This window comes from Rhinoraja longicauda, chromosome 8 (assembly GCF_053455715.1).
Source record: "Rhinoraja longicauda isolate Sanriku21f chromosome 8, sRhiLon1.1, whole genome shotgun sequence".
Lineage (NCBI taxonomy): Eukaryota > Metazoa > Chordata > Chondrichthyes > Rajiformes > Arhynchobatidae > Rhinoraja > Rhinoraja longicauda.
Window position 1 is genome coordinate 37,844,270 of NC_135960.1, and position 22,696 is coordinate 37,866,965.

General features: G+C 41.3%; 1 protein-coding gene across 2 annotated transcripts in view; it reads right to left on the reverse strand.

The window, feature by feature from the left end:
- LOC144595864 (INO80 complex subunit D-like) overlaps window positions 1–22,696 on the reverse strand; it is a 94,399-nt gene that overhangs the window by 61,152 nt on the left and 10,551 nt on the right. Inside the window, exons 2-3 of one of the 2 annotated variants that reach the window (XM_078403670.1) lie at window positions 7,474–7,609; window positions 5,390–5,636 (exon numbers count right to left, since the gene is read on the reverse strand). In XM_078403670.1, the coding sequence (XP_078259796.1) occupies window positions 5,390–5,607 (218 nt within the window). In that variant the 5' untranslated portion in view covers window positions 5,608–5,636; window positions 7,474–7,609. The remainder of the gene's footprint in view (window positions 1–5,389; window positions 5,637–7,473; window positions 7,610–22,696) is intronic. The other variant, XM_078403671.1, reaches the window with a different exon arrangement.

Here is a 22,696-nt window from a genome sequence, read left to right on the forward strand (position 1 = left end):
CACCTGTGGCTTTAAACTAAGTAGTGGGGGGGAGGGGTTAACAAATTGGGAATATGAAGATGAGGTTAAAGGGAATACAGGAGATATTGCAGAAGACTCTCGGAAGAATGGGAGCAGAAGTTCTAGAGGGGAAAAGAGATTAAGGGCAGGGCCATTTGTGACGAATGTGAGAGGGGAGGTAAATACAGAAGTTAAAGTGTTGTACTTAAATGCGCGTAGTATAAAAAATAAAGTGGATGGGCTTGAGGCTCAGTTAATCATGGGCAAGTATGATGTTGTAGGGATCACTGAGACATGGCTACAAGAGGACCAGGGCTGGGAACTGAATATTCAGGGGTACACAACGTATAGAAAAGACAGACAGGTGGGCAGAGGGGGTGGGGTTGCTCTGCTGGTAAGGAATGATATTCATTCCCTTGCAAGGGGTGACATAGAATCAGGAGATGTTGAATCAGTATGGATAGAAATGAGGAATTGTAAGGGTAAAAAGACCCTAATGGGAGTTATCTATAGGCCCCCAAACAGTAGCCTCGACATAGGGTGCAAGTTGAATCAGGAGATAAAATTGGCGTGTCACAAATGTAATGCTACGGTGGTTATGGGAGATTTCAACATGCAGGTAGACTGGGAAAATCAGGTTGGAAATGGACCCCAGGAAAGAGAGTTTGTAGAGTGCCTTCGAGATGGATTTTTAGAACAGCTTGTACTGAAGCCTACCAGGGAGAAGGCAATTCTGGATTTAGTGTTGTGTAATGATCCTGATCTGATAAGGGGACTAGAGGTAAAAGAGCCATTAGGAGGCAGTGATCACAACATGATAAGTTTTACTTTGCAAATGGAAAGGCAGAAGGGAAAATCGGAAGTGTCAGTATTACAGTATAGCAAAGGGGATTACAGAGGCATGAGGCATGAGCTGGCCAAAATTGACTGGAAGGAAGCCCTAGCAGGGAAGACGGTAGAACAGCAATGGCAGGTATTCCTGGGAATAATGCAGAGGTTGCAGGATCAATTTATCCCAAAGAGGCGGAAAGACTCTAAGGGGAGTAAGAGACACCTGTGGCTGACAAGGGAAGTCAAGGACAGCATAAAAATTAAGGAGAGGAAGTATAACATAGCAAAGAAGAGTGGGAAGACAGAGGATTGGGACTCTTTTAAAGAGCAACAAAAGTTAACTAAAAAGGCAATACGGGGAGAAAAGATGAGGTACGAGGGTAAACTAGCCAATAATATAAAGGAGGATAGCAAAAGTTTTTTTAGGTACGTGAAGAGGAAAAAAATAGTCAAGGCAAATGTGGGTCCCTTGAAGACAGAAGCAGGGAAATTTATTATGGGGAACAAAGAAATGGGAGACGAGTTAAACCGTTACTTTGGATCTGTCTTTACTGAGGAAGATACACACAATCTCCCAAATGTTCTAGGGGCCGGAGAACCTAGGGTGATGAGGAATTGAAGGAAATACACATTAGGCAGGAAATGGTTTTGGGTAGACTGATGGGACTGAAGGCTGATAAATCCCCAGGGCCTGATGGTCTGCATCCCAGGGTACTTAAGGAGGTGGCTCTAGAAATAGTGGAAGCATTGGAGATTATTTTTCAATGTTCTATAGATTCAGGATCCGTTCCTGTGGATTGGAGGATAGCAAATGTTATCCCACTTTTTAAGATAGGAGGGAGAGAGAAAACGGGTAATTATAGACCAGTTAGTCTGACATCAGTGGTGGGGAAGATGCTGGAGTCAATTATAAAAGACGAAATTGCTGAGCATTTGGATAGCAGTAACAGGATCATTCCGAGTCAGCATGGATTTACGAAGGGGAAATCATGCTTGACAAATCTACTGGAATTTTTTGAGGATGTAACTAGGAAAATTGGCAGGGGAGAGTCGGTGGATGTGGTGTACCTCGACTTTCAGAAAGCCTTCGACAAGGTCCCACATAGGAGATTAGTGGGCAAAATTAGAGCACATGGTATTGGGGGTAGGGTACTGACATGGATAGAAAATTGGTTGACAGACAGAAAGCAAAGAGTGGGGATAAATGGGTCCCTTTCGGAATGGCAGGCAGTGACCAGTGGAGTACCGCAAGGTTCTGTGCTGGGACCCCAGCTATTTACGATATACATTAGTGACTTAGATGAAGGGATTAAAAGTACCATTAGCAAATTTGCAGATGATACTAAGCTGGGGGGTAGTGTGAATTGTGTGGAAGATGCAATAAGGCTGCAGGGTGACTTGGACAGGTTGTGTGAGTGGGCGGATACATGGCAGATGCAGTTTAATGTAGATAAGTGTGAGGTTATTCACTTTGGAAGTAAGAATAGAAAGGCAGATTATTATCTGAATGGTGTCAAGTTAGGAAGAGGGGATGTTCAACGAGATCTGGGTGTCCTAGTGCATCAGTCACTGAAAGGAAGCATGCAGGTACAGCAGGCAGTGAAGAAAGCCAATGGAATGTTGGCCTTTGTAACAAGAGGAGTTGAGTATAGGAGCAAAGAGGTCCTTCTACAGTTGTACCGGGCCCTGGTGATACCGCACCTGGAGTACTGTGTGCAGTTTTGGTCTCCAAATTTGAGGAAGGATATTCTTGCTATTGAGGGCGTGCAGCGTAGGTTCACTAGGTTAATTCCCGGAATGGCGGGACTGTCGTATGTTGAAAGGCTGGAGCAATTAGGCTTGTATACACTGGAATTTAGAAGGATGAGGGGGGATCTTATTGAAACATATAAGATAATTAGGGGATTGGACACATTAGAGGCAGGAAACATGTTCCCAATGTTGGGGGAGTCTAGAACAAGGGGCCACAGTTTAAGAATAAGGGGTAGGCCATTTAGAACGGAGATGAGGAAGAACTTTTTCAGTCAGAGAGTGGTGAAGGTGTGGAATTCTCTGCCTCAGAAGGCAGTGGAGGCCAGTTCGTTGGATGCTTTCAAGAGAGAGCTGGATAGAGCTCTTAAGGATAGCGGAGTGAGGAGGTATGGGGAGAAGGCAGGAACGGGGTACTGATTGAGAGTGATCAGCCATGATCGCATTGAATGGCGGTGCTGGCTCGAAGGGCTGAATGGCCTACTCCTGCACCTATTGTCTATTGTCTATTGACTGATAAAAGAAAAATTAGAACAAAAATTGTGACTCCCAGTGAAATGTCGCAGAAATAAATGAGTGAAGCAGATAGATTGGCATAGCCAACTGATAGATTTCAAAATTAAATTGGCTTATCTATGGGGCAAAGACTAGGTCATGCTAGCAGGCAATGGGTCAGAAATACTGCAGTGAAGAGCAAGCACAATGGTATATACAAAAACAAGGATCTGCAGATGCTAGTTTTCACAAAAGGACACAAAGTGCTGGTGTAACTCAGTGGGTCAGACAGCATCTCTGAATAACATGGATAGGTGGCATTTCAGGTGCGACCCTCTGGTCAAAGTTTACACTCAGCTATGATTAACTGAGATTGTTTTAATCCAACAAATAAAGACATCTCTGTGGTGCATAACTGATAAAAAAAGCTTTTGAATGTTTGCAATCTGTCTGTGGTACTCACTACAGGATAGAATTGATGATAAGGTTCACCACTAGGCAATGGCTTCTTTGAGAAATCTGTGTTTTTATTTTAAAGTTAATATTCGTTTACTAAAAATTATAAGATTTAATATCACATTCATCTTCAAGTGCTGTGTTTGACATCACATTTACTCATATCAAGTTATCAGAAAAAAACGCACTAGATTTGCAAATGATTAATCTCATTCCCATTTTAACTAGAACCAAAGTACATTTCATTTTATGAAGACGCCAAGCTCAATTCAAAGACAAGCTTCCCAGCAACTATTTATTCCTTCTTCAATTCTGCTATGGAGTAAGGGACACTCTTGGTTGCCAGACGACTGTGGCAATAAGTTACATGAACTCCTCACCAAATCTGAAAGGAAAGAGGACCCTGCCTACTCACCCACCCACCTGATCTCAGTCATATTGTTAAAAAGCAAATGAAAAATCTGCAGGTGCTGGAAATACAAGATATCAGCTAGATGTCAGTCAGGGATTGTTGCTGACTAGCTCATTCCAGACTGCAGGAGTACATGCCGAGGGACACACTGAGGCTTGGTGCACCCAACATAAAAGCTATGGGGAGGAACAGCCTAATGTCCTTCCATCGCTGGACATTGAGTGGCCATATTCCTCCATCAAGGGAATCAATATCATTCCAAGTGACCTCATAAGTGGCAAGTGTTTTCTTTAAAGGTAGGTGCGAACACTCCTGAGTCGCAAGCGTTTTTTCTTTAAAGATAGGCGCAAACATTACAGAGTATGATGACACTATTGAAAGTATCGACACTGAGAAACCATGATGAGTTTTTGCACAATTTTGTGTTTTGTATATATTTGCAATTCTGAATTCAATTTATTTATGAAATTAAAAATATCTTAAATTTAACAAAGGTTGTTCGACCTACATTACCCGTTTCTCCTTCTACGGATGCTCTCTAACCTGCTGAGTGTTTCCTACATTTTCTGTGCTATTTATTATTGTTCCCTGGCAATGTGCCTCAGAACAAATCTAATAACTGTGTCACAGTGGAACAATTTCCAGCAGTATTGGCAGAGACCTGTGTGGGTTCTCTGTTGGAGAAAATTGTTAATTGCTTCGGCAGAGGTCTCTAAGCAAAGCAGGTCATCATGGTCCAAGGAATAATTGTTGGCCTGTGCTAAGTTGATCTGCACCAGCACAGTAGGTAAGAGGAACACAAAACATATTTCATCAAGGCAGAGTTCCTGAACATCTCTTGTGGAATTCAACAGCAGCACTAATTACAATCCTGGGAATACGAGCGGTGAGAAACATATGCTACTTTTTAAAAATCTTTTATCATCTTCTCCAGAGATCTACCTTTATTTGATGTTGAACAGCCCACTTGCCTTGGAATAGCAACAATCCTCTCTTTTTCTTGTTGATTTTTTTTTTTACATGGATGCATGCCATTTACTTATTGTGGCAACATTACCAATGTTTCATTCCCAAAGTCCAGGTGTTGCAAGATGATAAAAGATTGGAAAAGTAGTATTGTTTTTACCTGAGAGAAACTCCACAAGTTTGTAGGTTAGTGAACTTTAAAACAAAGTAATTAATTCTGCTCAGCAATTTAAATAAAGCATTTTATTGCATCGATTTCGTATGGTCTGAGAAATTAGAAGTAATTCATACTTAACTTATGGGAAGTATTGGATTTAGCATGAAGACAATGATAAGTTATATTCTATATTACTCTCTATTGACTTGAGTGAACAGTAAAAATGTGAAATATAAAACCAGGGTTGGGTATGACCACATCAGTCTACCAAAGAGCAGATTGGTTACAATTCCATTGTACCCAATTAGGAATGGATGACTTGCCTTCGATCTTCAGATTTTGGGATAGGGTTTGTACACCGCTGACTGTTGTACTTGGCCACAAATTCACATTGCTTGAAAGGAGCGGTTCTGTCCTCCAAAACGTGGCGGATGCAGAATGCGTAGCCGTTGAGCCGGCGCTGCTTGCAGAGCTTGGGACTGTAGGAGCACAATGGCTTGTTATCGACCTCTGAGAAGTGTATGTGTTTGCCTTCATACATCACGTGATTCTTCTCCTTGTGAACATTAGCTACAGAGAAAAAGGCAGAGCGTCAGATACAAATTGGAGGGGGAAATAACACCTTTGACCAGCATGGGCTGGAATGGAATTGATGTATTCCAGTCCCTGCCTTGATTTATTCTCTCGAGACAGATTGTCAGATATCTAATTGATCTCTATGAATCTCCATTTGTGGCCGGCCTTTCATGTCTTTGGTTGCAGACCATTAAACAGGTTAATTAACCAATGGGGCTTGGGGGAGGAGATGTGGAAAGCCCAGTAGTCCTCACCATGAGTCAATAGGGATAGGGAGCCTGTTCATCTGCTCCTCATTGGTTTATGGCTATAATAACTCAGTTGGCAGTATACTTGCATCGGAGTTGGAAGATTGCAGGTTGAAGTTCCATTTCAAAACACAAAAATCAAGGCTGGGACTCTTGCAGTACGGAGGGAATAGAGCGTGTGGGGTCATCAGTTGACATGTTAAACCTGATTGCTCACCTGGATATAACAGTTCCCATGTCTTAACTTTGAAGAGCAGCAGAACTTTCCCAATTGCCCTGACTAATACTGAACGTTTAATCAGTACTCAAAGCAGTTATCACTCCTTATGGGATCTTACTCCTCACTAATTAACTGCTAAATTCATGTATCAGAACTGTAATTGCACATTATTAGCACTTAGGTTGGGATTAACTGAGGTCATGACATGAGAAAAATGCAAATCTTCTCCCAAACCCAGGCATACTGCCCTGGATAGACATTCTTGCAGAGTATTATTGGCTACCCAGCTGAGTTCAGGAGATAAACCAGGGACCTAGGATTCAGGTTGAGCTAACATTAGGTTTACTAACTGTTTTTGTACCATTGATACATATCTTGATGAAAGGAAGGACGACTAAGGAGGATTCTGTCTGATTATTTAAAAATTTCAAATATCAATACAAGACACATGCGAACGAACAAATTATGCACATTGGCAAATGAATGCCTGCATCCAATATTGTCAGGTCCAGCATTTTACATTTGAACATAGATTAACATTTGGTCCACTTGTCCACTTTAGTATTGATACTTAGCTCTGAAGACCTGCTGGTATGCCGTTTTCACCATCAGCTACATACATTAATAAGTCCTGATTAGTGCTTTCAGTGTAGGGCTATAGGGTGCCCTTGATAGATACTACTAATTTATTAATCCACATAACGTTTCAAAAATAATTCATGGTTCACAACCCAAGGCGAGGTATGTAAAGGCACAATACAACCACACATATAGCATATACAGAAGGATAATGGATTACGGTAATTACAAAGTAGCAGCACCTCGCCAAATGTTTCACAAAAGCTAACAGTTTTGAAACAGAGCAGCTTTCTTCAGTTTCAATGAATGTGAATCACATCAATTTAGTCCAAATCACCAACTGACCATTTCAACATTTGTATCAATTTTAATAGAAAACATTTTGCCCACAGTCAATGTGCTTTAGGAATATATATTTAACAACAGTCATTAAATAAATCATCTCACAAAATAAGGAATAGATTTAAGATGAAAGATTTAAAAGAGACCCAAGGGGCAATTTTTTCCATACATAGGGTAGAACTACATGGAACAAGTTACCGTGGGCCGTGGTAGAGGTGGGTGCAATTGCGACATTTATGAGACACTTGGACAGATATATGGATAGGAAGGCTTGGAGGAATGTGGACCAGGCACAGGGAAGTAAGACTAGCACAGTTAGGAAACATGGTCGACATGGATGAATTAGGCAGCAGGGTCTCACCCTCCTGCCTAATTCATCACGTCCTTTCTTCACTGTGGCGACCAAAACGGCACAGAACATTCCAGATGCAATAGAACTTACCATAACTTCCTTGCTTTCATATTTTAACAAAGCCAAGCATCCCTTCTTTACCAACCGTTCTATCTCTGCTGCCACTTTAAGGGATTCTGGACTTGTACACCAAGGTCCCTCTGTTCCTCCCCGGGTTTTGGATGACCTGTCTTACAAAAAAATGACTTTATGCAAATTTTCCTTTTAAAAGTCATTTGGACAAATACATGGGTCGGAAAGGCTTGGTGGGATACTAGCCAGGCGAAGGCAAGTGGGACCAGCCCAGTTAGGCAATTAAGTAAAAAACATATCATCCAGGCCCTCAAGCTTGTACCACCATTTAATAATATCAAAGTTCATCTTTACTATCTGCACCAGTTTCATGCATTAATCCCATATTGCTTGATTCTCTTAATACCCAAAGTTCTTCATCTTGAATATGTAGGAAAAAAATCTGCAGATGCTGGTTAGAATCGAAGGTAAACACAAAATGCTGGAATAACTCAGCGGGTCAGGCAGCATCTCAGGAGAGAAGGAATGGGTGACGTTTCGGTTCGACACCCTTCTTCAGACTGATGGTCAAGACCCTTCTTCAGACTGAAAGGGTCTCGCCCCGAAACGCCACCCATTCCTTCTCTCCCGAGATCCTGCCTGTCCCGCCGTGTTACTCCAGCATTGTGTGTCTACCTTCTTCATCTTGAACATACACGGTAACTGAGCCTTCAAAGCCCTCTTGGGTAGAGAATTCCAAAAATTCACTATAAAATTTCTTCTCAACTCAGACCTCTAATGTTGTGATTGTGACCCATGGTTATAGATAAATAAAACATCATTGCTGCATCTACCATCAGGTGCTGTAAGACTTTTATACATTTCAGAAGTTCACGTCTCATTCTGTTGAACTCCAACGAGAATTGCCCAAGTCTCCTTAACATTGCCTCACACCAGGAATGAACCGAGTGAACCTTTGATCCACTCCCAAAATTGTGACTGCATCCTTCCTCATGAAGGGAGACCAAATCTGTGCACAATTTCACAGATACCCTCTCATTAAGGCCCCACACATTTGGAGCAAATATATTTACTCTTGTACATAAATCCTCTTGCAATAAAGATCAATGTATCATTTGCCTTCTAAATTAGTTATTGGCTTGTGTACACATAGATCCCTCTGACCATCAACATCTTCAACCATCATTGGAAAATACTGTTTTTTTTAAAATCTCCACCAACGTAAATGATCTCGATTTTTCCCTCTATTCTCACACATTTACTTTGCCCGTCATCATTCTCCTCTCAGCAAGCATTGTATCCTCAGCAAATCTACCAATATTGGACTTGTCTCCTCTTCCAAACATATTAATCATAAAAAACTGGGACTCCAGACCAGTCCCTGCCACATCCTTCCAGTCATAAACTTAACTCAAAAATTATCCGTTTATTACTACTCTGATTTCTGCCAGCTAAATCATGTCTCAATCTATGCTATTCCCAATAACATAGGCTATTTTGTTTAATGACCTTAACTTAACAGCGATTCACTTAACTTTCATCCATTCTAATATAACATTATAATACTCATGATATGGTCTCCTCTATGTTGGAGAAACAAAGCACAGTTTGGAAGATTGCTTTGAGGAACTCTTCAGCTCTATCTGCAAGGGTTACCCTGTGCTTTCAGCTGTTGGTTCATTTTTCTCAACACACTTCAACTCTAACCTCGTGGGCTTTGGCCTCCTACACTACTCTTCCATATCACAGCCCTCAAAACTCAATACTGAAATCAGTAAATGTAGATAGTCAGCCTTTCCTACCTATGGCCACAAAAGCACACAAAAGATAAAGGAAGTTTGTTATGCCTCCAATGACTTAATAACTTCTACAGATGCAACACAGAAAGCAGCCGACTGGTATGCATCTCAGCTTGGTTTAGCAACAACTCTGCTCAAGACAGCAAAATATTGCAGTGATGTAGCCCAGATGTTGTGGATGTAACCCAGTCCTTCACAAAAAACAGCCTTTCCACCCCCTCCCCAAAAAAACCCCAAACCATCTATTCCATCTACATTTCATGCTGCCTCATGAAAGCAGCCAACAAAATCAAGGATCATTTTCATCTTAGTCATTTTCTCTTGCCTGTCGAGCATGTGATAGAAAAGATTGAAAGCTCATACCACCAGATTAAGGAACAACGTCTTCCCCACGTCTTTAGACTACTGAATGAACCTCCCATATTCTAGGGTCTAGCCCCAAACTTCCAACCTACCTCAATGCAGCCCCTGCTCTTTCTTTGTAACTGCCACGATATAATGTTGTAACACTATATTCCGCATTCTGGTGTTTTTCTCTTTGCACTAACTGCTGAACTTGTATATGACTTTATTGTACTCATGTATAATATGACTTGACTGGATTGCATGCAAATAAAGCTATTCACTGTATTTCTGTACAAGTGACAATAATAAACCAAAGCCAATGCCTGCGTATCAGAATGGCCTTTGTTCTGGTGCAAGCTTTTCACATGATTAAAAAGCAAATAATTTATCGCAATCAACTCCTGTTTGTGGGTGATTGCTCATTGCAAATTGGCTGTTTCATTTCCAACAATAAAAAAAAGTCAATATACCTCAGCAGTGAAATCCTAAGATGCGAGTGTCACTTTGTAAATACAATTTATTTCAATTTTTCTTTGTTTTATTTCACAAAATACATTTATGTTACTTTTACAAGGACATTAATTTCTAATTTCTTGAATCGCCCCCACCAGCGACAAGGATTTTTGGTATTAGCCATTGGTAGTTTGTACAATGCTGTCAGAGCTTTATTGGCTGCTTTGTGGTTTAAGTGCGATATGTTTACACTTGTTACACTGAACATTCTGAAATATTTACACAGAACAGTTATTCAAAGAGAGGCAAAATGTAAATTGGAACTTATTGGATTATACTTGAAGTAATGTATTCACAAATTATGTTTGTGAACGCTTCTCAGAAAGCAGCCGAACGAACACTACTGGACAAAAAGGATTTGGGCCTTTAAAAGTTGTTTTCATAAGCAAAGCCAGGAAATATTTTGTTCATAAGCTAGTAATCCAAAATCACAAAAATATCAAAATGCTGGAGTAACTCAGCAGTTCAGGCAACATTTCTGGAGAAAAGAATAGGTGACGTTTCGGGTCAAGAAAGATCTTGACTTGAAACGTCACCGATTCCTTTTCTCCAGAGATGCTGCCTGACCCGCTGAGTTATTCCCTCATTTTTGTCTATCTTCGATGTAAACCAGCATCTGCAATTTCCTCCTATCAATGCATGCTGCTCTTTCTGTATCACAACAGACACATAATAAAGTGGTTCTTAAACATCGGCACTATTACATTTTATGAATGGGCCTATAAAAACATTTAAAGATATCAAACAAAGTTATCAAAGAGCCATTTTTCATTTTTTTAACTGAGATTTAATATATTTGGTAGTAACAAGGTAATGATTTAATTTCAGATATAAATAGTTTGATTGAATTATTCAACAAAAAAAACAAAAAATTGTGTTTATAGTCAGTTTAACTGCACTGTAGTTTGCCACTGTCGACTCGATCATATTCATTACTTTTACACTGGAGGCCAACATACACAGCTTGTTGTCGGGTTGCATCACACCTTGGTTTGGGAAGTTCTTTGGGAACACATAAACTAGACTTCCCACCATTGATACCATTTACATGCTACCTCGGAAAAGCAGCCAACATAATCAAAGACTTGTCCCACCCCAGTCATTCTTCCTTCTCCCTGCGCCAGTCCAGCAAAGGTACAGAAGCTTGAAGGCACGCTCCACCAGACTCAGGAACAGCTTCTTCCCTTCCGTTATCAGGCTTTTGAATGGTCCATTCATAAGCTAGGGTACTGTCCGAATCATCTCTACCCCATTGTTGACATTGGACTTTATCTATGGAACTGGTGAGCTGCAATGCAGAGAACTATATTCTGCACTCTGAATCCTCCACTTTGCTCTATCTATTGTGCTTGAGTGTGACTTGACTATTTCTGTAAGGTACAGCTGATCTGTTTAGACAACATATAAACATTTCACTGTACCTCGGTGCATGTGACAATAAAAAACCTAAATTTCTGATTTTGGTACAAGCCCGATGCTCAATGGTTCATTACTGTCCATGTACTGTGCCGCTCAGTAAATAAGGCTGCTTCAATCTAATCACCTTGATTCAATAGTAAAAGCAACTTGCATACAGCCCTATTACTGGTGCGTTCCAAAGCATACTTTAAATCAATTGATTAGGAAAAACAGCAGGCAATTTGAGTACAAAATCCCAAAAGTTGCAAAGTTATAGCATCATTTTCCCACTCTCGGTTAATGGAAAACCACATCAATGCCCAGATAATCTGGAGCTGGAACTATGCTGTTTGAGGGATAAATATTGTCCCAAGTTTCAGGGGAATGTTACAGCTATCCTATGCAATAGAGTTATATGACATTTAAATAATGACAGTGCCTCAATTTAATGACCTGATTGAAAGACAGCACCTCTGGCAGTGCAGCATTACCTCAGCACTGCGGCAGAAGTGGTACTCTGGATGACATGCTCAAGGGTCTCAGATGGGGTTTGAACACACAATCTGGGAGGGGAGGGCTGCCAATGAGCTCAGCCCGATACCCGAAAAGATTGAATTAAGAGGAATTGACTTTGGCTATGCTCCATAAAACGGAGATTAATATGTTTATGTGTGCAGTAAAGAGTAAGAACAACTCTTTTTGGGGGTTTATATAAAACAACCCAACTCCTCTCTGCACCACAGGTCCTCCCCAGGTTACAAACAGCATGCACATAAGATCGAATATTAGGGAGAAGGGTAGGCTGGATGTGCCAGCTCCTGTGGGCTGCAGACATCTTCTCATGTGTGGGAACTTGGTTCCTGAAAAGGCAGCAAAAATGAGGAGATAAACCAGCCATTTTTATTTCACACCTTGGGAGGAATTTAAATATCACTACCATTAGTGCTCTGCTTTAAATGCACTGACAAAGAAAAAGGACTTGAACTCCAACAGGCCCGTAATGTTGCGCAACCACTCATAGAAGGATAAAAACTACAATTTTAAATTACACTGGTATATTCACAGTTCAGAACAATTTCGCACTATTGCACTTGGTTGAAATCTTAAGTGAAATATATCTCACTAAAATGAGATCATTGTGTTTTTCTGAAATTATTGGTTGGAATGTTAGGAAACAGATCATAAAAAAAGTATTGGAAGGAAAGAAAACTGCAGATGCTGGTTTAAATCGAAGGTAGACACAAAATGCTGGAGTAACTCAGCGGGTCAAGCAGCATCTCAAATTGGCCCCTTTGTAGATAATAGTACTCTGAAAGGTCAAGAGGATCAATGAAACAAAAAGCACAGAGCTTTGGAATTCCCTCTCTCAACTTCTGCACCTTTTCCTTCTGCTTGTAAAATGCTATGTAAATTCCACCGACCAAGCTTCATATTATATTTGTTAATATCTTTCCTGGGGAATTGTGTCAATATTTTTAGATAATGTTCCTGTGAATTCCCTTGGAACATGTTGTTATTTAAGAGGGCTATGTAAATGCAAGTTGTAACTGTTGATTGAAATTTCCACTACCATACAAAGAAAGGAACAATTAGAAGCACCCAAAAATGCCATTAGTTACTTACAATATCAATTCATTATCTCATGGGTAACATTTGAATAAAGAACAAGAAAGTTCTGCCTGGGACGATATTAACAGGAATTTTTCAAATAGGTGGGAGGATATCACAGGTGGCGAGAACCACACACAATCCTCATGAAGCTAACCAGAAGCTGCCTGAAGACATTGCCTCCACAATAGCTTGTACCAACTATCTGTGCTATGAATACACTACCAAAAGATCTAAAATGTAACCACAAGGATCCAGAACTACAAAAAAAAATGCCTTGGGATCTTTTATGCCCACCCAAAATTACAACTTGGGCCTAGATCTCAATAATATTTATTGCAAGCAAAAATATACTCAAACATTTCTAACTTTCTCACAAAATGTCAAAAAGTGCTGGAGTAACTCAGCAGGCCAGGCAGCATCTTGGGAGAACATGGATAGGTGTTATTTTGGGTCAAGACCCATCTTCAGACTGCAAGTAGGGGTGGGCAATAAACTGGCCTGGCCATTGTCATACAGCTTGGAAAAAGGCCCTTCAGCACAACACCCATGCAGACCAACTCACGCCATTTACACTAATCCGCTCTACCTGCATTTGGTCCATATTCCTCAAAACCTGTCCTATTCATGTACCTGTTCAAATGGTTTTTTTAATGTTGTGATAGCACCTGCCTCAACTATCTCCTCCGGCAGCTTGTTCCATATGAAAAGAAACGATACTGTCTGGGCTGCCACGTGACCATCTTGAGGCTAACCATAAGACACACCCAGGTCTGATCACCCTGCGGTGGGCCTGCCTCAACTGAGGGTGTCTTGTGATAAAAGGCCGAAACACCCAGTGACGTTGAGGTACACAACTGAAGATGTGTCGGAATGGTAGCAACATCACCTAGTGGTCACCCCCAAGAACAACACCAGTCAATTGTAGTGCAAACCTTAGGGATAGTAACATCTAGTCCTACTAATCAATCTGACCACACTGTGCAAAAAGAATTGCCCCTCAGATTGCTATTAAATCATTCCCTCCTCACCGTAAACCTATGCTCTCTGGCTCTTGATTCCCCAACTCTGGGTAAAAGACTCTGTGCATTTACCCCATCTAATCCTCTCATGATCTAATGCACCTCTATAAGATCACCCCTCATCCACCTGCGCTCGAAGGACCAAAGTCCTGGCCTGCTCAACCTCTCCCAACAGCTCAGCCCATTGAGTCCTGACAAAAGCCTCGTAAATCTTCTCTGTACCCTTTCTAGCTTAGCCACATCTTTCCTACAATAATGACCAAAACTGAACACAATATTCTAAATGAGGCCTCACCAATGTCCTGTCCTACAGTAACATGATCTCCCAACTTCTATACTCAATACTCTGATGGCAGACAATGTGCCAAAAGCCTTCTTGACTACCTTATCTATCTGTGATACCACTTTCAGGGAACTATGAACCTACACCCCTAGAACCCTCTGCTCTACAACGCTCCCCAGAGCCCTGCCATTCACGATGTAAGGCCTGCCCTGATTAGACTTCCTAAAATTGAATACCTCATACATCTCTGTATTAAACTCCATCAATCATTCCTCAGCACACCTGCCCAATCAATTTTTGACAACCATCCTCTGTGTACAATACCACCCACTTTGGTGCCATCGCCGAACTTACTAAACATGCTTCATACATTCTCATGCAAATCATTGATATAGATGACAAACAGCAATGGGCCCAGCACCGAACCCTGAAGTACATCACTCGTCACAAGCCTCCAGTCTGAAAAGTTATTTTCCACCATCACATTCTGCTTCCTTCCATGAAACCCATTTACTACCCAGTTCTTTTCTTGGATCCCTTGCGATCTAATCTTCCAGAGCACCCTACCACGTGGAACCTTGTGAAATGTCTTGCTGAAATCCAGTTCTGTCCGCATCAACCTTTTTGGTCACATCTTCAAAAAATTAAATTCCATTCATGAGACACGATCTCCCACATACTGGCCTCTAGTTCCCAGTGTTTTCCTTGCAGCCATTCTTAAATAGAGGAACAACATTTGCCACCCTCCAGTCTTCCCCACTTCACCAAATTTAATGACGACTCATGTCAGCCATGGCATCTGCAATTTCCTCTTTAGCTTTCCATGTGCCATCATTCCAAAGAAGGGGGGAAAAAAGTATTAAAACATGCAATGGACAACTGATCATCAACTCAGAAAATGTCTTAGTTGCACAAGTGCATGGTTTATGACTAGCTTCTTAAAAGTTGTCTTGTTATTCCCAACCTGTCCTCAAGCATGCACATGGTTAATTGCCATCAACAGGATGAGTTCCAACAGAAGCAGTTTGGGAATACGAAGTCCTTGAAACATTTCCAAAGATCTCAACACGAGTAGCAGCTAATACACAGGCAGTAATGTAGCAACAGGACGAGGCAAGGTGTACCATTCTATCCATGACATGGCCAGCATTAAAATCAAGAGGCAGTGCCAGATCCTTTCTAAACTGCTCACTAGTCGAAATACATTTTTGTGAAACAGCCATAACATACTGTGGTGCCACATTTTCTTTACAGCACCTGAACTCAAGACACCCAACACCTGAAAGAAGAGTAGCAGCTTCTGGATGGATCCTTCTCAAAAGGATCATTGCTAATTCTTCTAAGTTGAAGAGGATCTCTCTGTATATTTTGCTACACTGCTGTGAAGTGCAGATGAATCGGAAAGGGGAACCTTAAACCTTTGGTGGTAGCGAGACTAGTTTTTGCATGCCTGGCTCACATTGGTTTTCGCAGTGAATCTGATTGGCGACCTCACCAAATATTGTGCAGTATTTGGGTAATTTCACAGAAACAGTAGGGAAATGGATTGTGGATCTGGTATACGCCTGCACATATACCCAATCATCAGATAATCTGCTGCAGCTAAATTCCATCACAACTTGACGTCACAAGATTTCTAACTCTGCCTCAAACTCTTCCATATTACACAGCATGACAGCAAAGCCTGTCGCAGCTTATTAAGCAGGAAGAAAGCTACTGCACAAATAGCTAAGAGCGAAATGCTTTAAATAGAAAACAAGTGTTTTTTCTTAAGCTGCCAATATTTCAGTTAGCATGGTGACATAAAGGATAAAAAGGGGAATAAGCAAGAATGAGTTAAATTATGCAGAGAAAAAGAAAACCCCATGAAGATAAAATGTGACTTTTGCCTGTGTTGGTTCAATGGCATTAAATGCAAGTGGAAAATGACTTCATAGTTCACATAAAAATAAAAACGTCAGGCCTCAAGTCCTACAAAAGTTTGACTAGTGGTCTTCCAACGCTAAACTGGAACAAGCATACTGTAGACGTAGCTAAAATATTCCACAACCAGTTTATCTAATCAAAACTCGGTCTTCGTGTCACATTTAGTTCCCGGTGGTGAGGTTCAATTAATCAATACAATTCAGGCCTTCTAATGCATGGAAGGTTTTTGATTTTTTTGGAGATTTGATGCTTATTGCATCGTGTTCAGTACCATCTGGATCATCTCAGATAATGTGAGTATTGTGTATTTTACAGTGAATGAATTACCTGCACTGTGTATAGAAACCGACAGATTTTCTTCCAAATTGCACACCTTTTAACTTGGCAATGTTTTCGTTATCAATCTGTTAGAGTTCTAGAATGTCTTGCCCATTAGGTCTGAGTATTTTCACCACAGTAGAGGTTCAAGGAGGTATCTTACAATCAATTCAGCATTTGTGATTAATGATGATTTTGCCAGCAGCATTTATCAACCATTTTTTTTGTTGTAAAATAAGCTTCAGGTACATCTCTAACCAATTTAAATAAATATTCAGTTTGACTTCTAAACTATTATCGAGATTTCAGTATCCAACTCTTAGTGAAGCTCACACCATTACTTTCCAATTTTTACTAATCTCCCAATGTCTCAATGATAGTTTTTGAAGTGTGGGAACCAAAACTAAACATTATTTCCAAAGAAGATCAGACCAATTATTGATAAAAGTTATAGGCTCACTTCAGAAATCTGGATATATCGCTTAAAACTCTTCTCTTCTTTTACTTGCTGTCACTTCACACCGAATGGGAACTAGGAATCTGCTCTTCTCAATAAAATGTGCTGGAACATCATAGTAGGCACAGAGAATACAAATGGTTAAAACAGCCAATACATTTAGGCACGTGCAGTTCTCTGGTCCTTGTAGATTTCTGAATATAGACTCCAAATGGAGATGGAATACTGTGTATCACATGAGTAATGTGTTTATGGGCCTATTAAGCTGCTGCAAGTAAGAATTTCATTGTTGTGCTTTTGGTACATATGACAATTAAATGCTAGAGTATTTAATTATATAATACTTGCTTGACACACACATTCCACCCAAATCAATTTGTGCAGCAATGACAACCTAAATTATATTTGTATATTATTATTCTGATTAAAATGAATACCAATGCTGTGAAGGCAAAGAGCTTTTCTGCTTTAGGTCCCATTAGCAATGAGTATCGGACTTTGCTGATGTATGGATTTGTGGTGAAGAAGTCCATGCATTCTCAACTCAACGTAAAAGGCTTTGAACGTCAGCACAATTTAATCTTTACTCCTCATCCTTAGCTATCCTGAACTAATTATGATGTTCCAACATACTATAGAACAGTGGTGTCCAAACGTTTTTCAAAGAGGGCCAGATTTGGTCATGTGAAAATACCCAAGGGCCAATGCCCCCCCCCCCCCCCCACCCGGACCTTTAACTAATGCGCTGCGCTCCCCCACCCCCCCGGACCTTTAACTAATGCGCTCCCCCCCCCCCTGCGTCTGACAATCCGCAGATCGGGCAGCGCTGAACGCCGGGAGATGTAGTCGCCCTCTCCCCTCCCCTACCCTCCCCTCTCCCCCTCCCCCTATCTTCATTCTGTTAGGCAATGCTGGCAGGCCATAAATAATCAATTTTAAGACGGAAGCTGCGGGCCATATAAAATCTGACCTCGGGCCGCGATTGGCCCCCGGGTCGGACTTTGGACATGTCTGCTATAGAGGGACAGTTTAAAGAGTCAGTGTTATGGCATCGGATGAAATTTTAAAGATGGGGTGATTTGGAAGACCAAATCCTATTGTGGACCTGTTTAGTTATTTCACTAAACTATCAACTTTATTGATATCCAAATATTTTAAACAGGATTCAAAGTCTTAGAACAAATAAATGTTCTCTGGATTATTAATCTGTGTTTTTAGCATATTTTCCAGCAGCTACCATAATGAAAGATGAAATCAGATTTTGATTTATGCTCACCACATTAAAACATAAACAGATAGGAAGGAGATGATAATTTTTACACACTCCATCTCTTTTCCTCCCAAACAACCACTGTACTGCCTGCTTCAAAAAATTATAGTGCTCTCAGGAATAGGACATTAATACAATCGATTCAGAGGTAAATCAGTTTCAACACGACGGCCTCCCTCTAATACGTTTTTCAGTTTTGTCTCTCTGTTCACAATCTTGTAGAATTGTGCGCAATTTCTGTATAATATATGTTTTTGCGTGCTATCAGTGTGAGATACTAGTACATGTACCTCACAGTACCTGTGTACATGACAATAAACTCAACTCAGTTTAAATGGTACACTTTAAAGAAGGGAGCAGGTCAAGTGGTTTAGAAGAGGAATACCAGAATGCTGTGCCTGGGCAAAGGACAACACAGCCAGTGGCAGAACACTTTAAACTGGAGATAGAATAGCCAGAAACAGCATTGAACAATCAAAGAAGTTGACAGAGATAGGCAGGAGCATGGCCACAATGGGATTTCGACACAAGGATAAGCATCTGCAAAATTAATTATATTAAACCATTAACATGCCAAAAAACATTAAATAGCATCTTACATAAATGTTTATCATACAAAAATTTAACACTGAACTATATAGGAGATGTAATGGTACAAATAATCAAATATTAATGGATTAAAAGAGTTGAAAACATTTTAGAACTAAAAGCCTTGGCAGCTGAAATTCCAGCAACCAATGGCGGGTTGATTAAAATAAATACGTGGATATGCTGCATCACATAATTCCTCCTCCTTCCACTTACAGCCACCTCAATATCTGACAAACCAGTTTCTTGAAGTGCCCAAAAAAACTATGAAATACTAAACAGTAGATAACGGACAGAGCCAAGTAATCTGGCAACTAACAGCTCACACTGAAGCTCTGAAATCCTACTACATCTCATGATGTAGTACATTGCAAGGTGATATTCAATAAAGCAGTCAACAGGAGATGGCAACTCCAAGAACATCATATCCTCAATGACATTAAAGTGAGGCTGAAACATTCACACTCACATTCAGCGAAGAGTGCAGAGTGGCTGATCCATTTCAGCTGTGTACAAGTAGGTCTACTATAATGTGTATTCTCAACACAACACAAATTGGATATAATGTGATTGCTGAATTGGGGAACATTATTGGTATTATGTGGGCCAAATTGGTTATAACATGACTTTGACCATGAACCAGAGAACCACTTGAGAGTTAATTTGGAGACTGACAAAGAGAGAAAAAGCTGTCTTTGGGAAAAGAAAGTCTGAGGGGGAAAAACTGTTTCCATGTATCCTCCCTGTAGTAATCATACACTATTTTCTCTTAAGAACAGTTTGTCAGTTTCAACGGCAGCCACTGGAATTGACAAGCAAGTGACACGCGCAATGATACTTTATAATGTAACAAAACGCCTTTCGTATTTTTAGCTTGCAATAGCAAAAGTAAACGAATAGCTGTTAAAAACACCTTTATTTTTAAAAACCTTGAAAGAGAAAAATATTGAAATTCCAAGCCTGAAACTTCCCATCCCCAAACCCTATTTCCCCATTGACAGTTATTTTTAGTCATAGAGGCATATTGTGATACAGTATGGAAACAGGCTCTTTGGCCAACATGTCCCAGCTATACTAGCCCCATCTGCCTGCACTTGGTCCATATCCCTTCAAACTTGTCCTATCCATGTATCTGTCCAACTGTTTTTTAAACTTTGGGATAATCCCAGCCTCAATTACCTCCTCTGGCAGTTTGTTCCATACACCCACCACCCTTTGTGTGAAAAAGTTAACCCTCAGATTCCTATTAAATCTTTTCCCCTTCACCTTGAACCTATGTCCTCTGGTCCTCGAATTCCCGTCTCTGGGCAATAGATTCTGGGCATCTACCCGATCTATTCCTCTCAGGATTTTATACACCTCGGTAAGATCACCCTTCATCCTCCTGTGCTCCAAGGAATGAAGACCCATCCTACTCAACATCTCCCTATAGCTCAGACCCTCTAGTCCTGGCAACATCCTCGTAAATCTTCTCTGAACCCTTTCAAGCTTGACAATATCTTTCCTATAACATGGTGCCCAGAACTGAACACAATACTCTAAATGCGGTCTCACCAACGTCTTGTACAACTGCAACATGACCTCCCAATTTCTATGTTCAATCGACCGATGAAGGCCAATGTGCCAAAAGCCTTTTTGACCACCTTACCTACCTGCGACTCGACCTTCAAGGAACCATGCACCTGCACTCCTAGATCCCTCTGCTCTACAACACTACCCAGAGGCCTACCATTCACTGTGTAGGTCCTGCCCTTGTTAGACATCCCAAAATGCAATACCTCACATTTCTCTGTATTAAATTCCATCAACCATTCCTTAGGCCATCTGGCCAATCAAGATCCTGCTGCAATCTTTCACAACCATCTTCACTATCTGCAAAACCACCCACTTTTGTATCATCACCAAACTTGCTCATTTTGCCCTGCATGTTCTCATCCAAATCACTGATATAGATGACAAACAGTAACAGGCCCAGCACCGAACCCTGAGACACACCACTAGTCACAGACCTTCAGTCCGAGTAGCAACCTTCCACCATCATCCTCTGCTTCCTACCATAAAGCCAATTTTCAATCCATTCAGATATCTCTCCTTAGACCACCAGGGGGCGCCGCACGATGGCTGCCTCGCCTACAGTCTGTCTGTACCTTTCAAACTCTTTTTATTTTTGGTGAGTTTTAAAAGTGTGTGTAAATGTTCTTTGTTTTATGTGGGGGGGGGATCAGGGGAAACCTTTTTTCAATCTCTCACCTTGCTGGAGATGCGATTGCTTTCTGAATCACATCTCCGGTCGCTCTGCGGCCTAACATCACAGAGCTGGAGGCCTTGCCTGGGACTGACTTTGAGCCCCCTCGGGGTCGTGGATGTAACATCTGAGCTGGCGATCCCTTGCCTGGGATCGACGCTCCAACGCGGCCTGCGGACTTAACATCAAGTAGCTCACAGTCTCGGGTTGAGACTGATCGGGAGCTCCAAGTTGCACGACGTTTGAGTAGTCCCGACCCGGGGTAGATTGCTGGCGCGGGGAAGCTGCGATCCTCCCCCCCCCCCCCCCCCCCCCGATGTATGAGCTTGATCGCCCCGACGAGCAAGGGCCGCCACCGGCTATGGGAGTCAAGACCGTCCCGTGAACGGATGGTTAGAGGCCTCCGACCGCTGGAGGACAAAGAAGGGAGAGATTGAACTTTTTTTTCGCCTTCCATCACAGTGAGGAATGTGGAGGAGTCACTGTGGTGGATGTTCATGTTAACGTGTATGTGGTGTGTTCTGTTGCTTTTTATTGGTACGACTGTATGGCAAATGAAGTTCCTCGTATGTTGCAAAACATACTTGGCTAATAAACAGGCATGTGAGTGAGGTAAAAAAAAAGAGGAAAAGAGCCGAGCGCTTGCGCGAGGCATACAATTCAACATTTTTTCGAAAATTTACACAAAAAATTACCTGTTTCAAGCCTCTTTTAGTGCATTTCAAAGTAAAAACAGACATTACAAAATAATGTGAATATGTCACTGTGTACTAACAACATTTTGAAGTAAATTCACACATTAATTGATAATCAGCCCAAAAATGTGGTAATTGGCTTTTCTGCTGTGTTTTATATTTTAACCCTGTCTTAATTAATTTAGTTATATAATCTTGCACTTAAATTTAATATTTACTTATTACAGTTCCATCACTGATTTTCTGGCACTCTTGGTTCCAGAGCTTTGCTGGTCTATCCAGCTGGCCAAGGAAGTTGGTTGTGGGGATAGATGTGCTGGGTCCAGCTGGGCTGGAGTTTCAGAGCCCCGGCTGCAGGTTGCAAATTCAACCCACCGGTCGGCTGTGGAAGTCCCGATGAGGTCAAGATTGGCTGCCTTGCCCAGCCTTGGTGCCACATTTTCAGGGAGACTTCCAGGGCGGGGGGGGGGGGGGGGATTTCTCGCGGAACCCCTAGCGACCTCTAGTGGAACCCTAGTGTTCATTACAAGTCTATACGTTTATTTTTATTTATTTCTTTTTTTCGATCAGATTTCTCCGTTTATTTGGCAGTGAAAAATGCGGAAATCATGCAAAAGGCGCGGAAAATGGATTTTTAAAACGCAGAAATCCGCACACGTGGAAAATTCACATGCCTGAATAAAGTATTATTGTGATTGTGGTTGGATCCCATGCGATCTTCCATGGCAGCCTACCAGAGGCTCCATGAGCAGCCTACCAGAGCAGCCTAACATG